Below are 1,396 nucleotides of genomic sequence, written 5' to 3' on the forward strand. Positions count from 1 at the left end.
TATCTCAAACAATTATTATTTATCTCAGCAAATTGATATTCATACCTTAATATTCTGCCATTGGTACTGCTCATTGACTTGACAAGCGGCTGGAGCCATAAGAGCGGCAGGGCTGAATGTCAAGCGCAAGTCATCATCACCAAAACCATGCAATAAGAGCTGGGGACGGTTCCCATTCATCATGATGTTATTAGGCATCGTACCCGGGGGGCCACCACTACCCATGATGGGTTTCATCTCGTCGAGTGGCGGATGGTGTTCATCATACTCATCGTCATCAAAAAATTCATCATCAAAGTCACTTATATCTTCGTCATCGTCAGAAATATTAAACTTGACAGCCTGGTGGCAGCTTCAGATCTTGAAACCCTTTCATTTGCTGCAGTTGCTGCTGAGGGTTTTGGTGCTGGCCTCCGCCGCCTCCTCTAGGCTGATTGTTGTTGTTGTTGTTGTTGTTCTTTCCTTTCTTGGCATTTTGAGCAGCATTTGGAGCACAATTTTGAGCATCCATGAGCTGGGGGTGGTTCCCATTCATCATCGTCATCATGTTATTAGGCGTCATACGCGGAGGGCCAACATTACCCGTGATGGGTTTCATCTTATTGGGCGGTGGATGGTATTCATCATCCTCATCATCAGACTCATCATCATCAAAGCCACTAAAATCTTCGTCATCGTCAGGAATACTAAACTTGACAGCCTTCTGGTTTTGGTTTTGGATCGGCATGTTAGGCAGTTTCAGGTCCTTAAAATGTGGTGGCAGCTTCAGTTCTTGAAACCCTTTCATTTGCTGCAGTTGCTGCAGCAGTTGCTGTTGAGGGTTTGGCTGCTGGCCTCCGCCGCCTCCTTTAGGCTGATTGTTCTTGTTGTTGTTGTTATTCCCACCTTTCTTGTCATTTTGAGCAGCATTTGGAGCACCATTTTGAGCATTCATGAGCCGAGGATGGTTCCCATTCATCATCGTCATGTTATTAGGCATCATACCCGGACGGCCACCATTACCCATGATGGGTTTCTTTATCTTATTGAGTGGCGGATGGTATTCATCATACTCATCATCATCAAAAAAATCATCATCAAAGTCACTTAAATCTTCTTCATCAGAAATATGAAACTTGACTGCCTTCTGGTTTTGGTTTGGCTTGTTAGGCAGTTTCATGTGTTGGGAAAATATGCTCTTTAAAAGCATATGTGTTTATTTAATTGTAATAAATAATTTTTTCTGATTAATAAAATAAATGAGGTATTTTATTCAAATATCTTAATTGCATTAATATTTGTATTAAAGTCCATTTAATCATATTATATGTATTTATGTGATCACCATGTGGATTCACAGAAGACATAAATACAAGTTATCTTATGATTAAATAAATTTAGTTCGCAGTTGATAAAT

General features: G+C 40.6%; 1 protein-coding gene across 1 annotated transcript; it reads right to left on the minus strand.

Annotated features, from left to right (window-relative positions):
- Nucleotides 1-328: 328 nt before the first annotated feature.
- LOC127899242 (heavy metal-associated isoprenylated plant protein 33-like) lies at nucleotides 329-1,159 on the minus strand. The gene has a single exon (XM_052432579.1). It carries the CDS (start codon nucleotides 1,157-1,159, stop codon nucleotides 329-331), a length of 831 nt encoding a protein of 276 aa, XP_052288539.1.
- Between the last annotated feature and the right edge of the window lie 237 nt (nucleotides 1,160-1,396).

The sequence above is a fragment of the Citrus sinensis genome, chromosome 8 (genome assembly GCF_022201045.2).
Source record: "Citrus sinensis cultivar Valencia sweet orange chromosome 8, DVS_A1.0, whole genome shotgun sequence".
In the NCBI taxonomy this organism is placed as follows: Eukaryota; Viridiplantae; Streptophyta; class Magnoliopsida; order Sapindales; family Rutaceae; genus Citrus; species Citrus sinensis.

Excerpts from the sequence above, each read along its gene's own strand:
- LOC127899242 (XM_052432579.1), bottom strand. The coding sequence starts at position 1,159 with ATGAAACTGCCTAACAAGCCAAACCAAAACCAGAAGGCAGTCAAGTTT.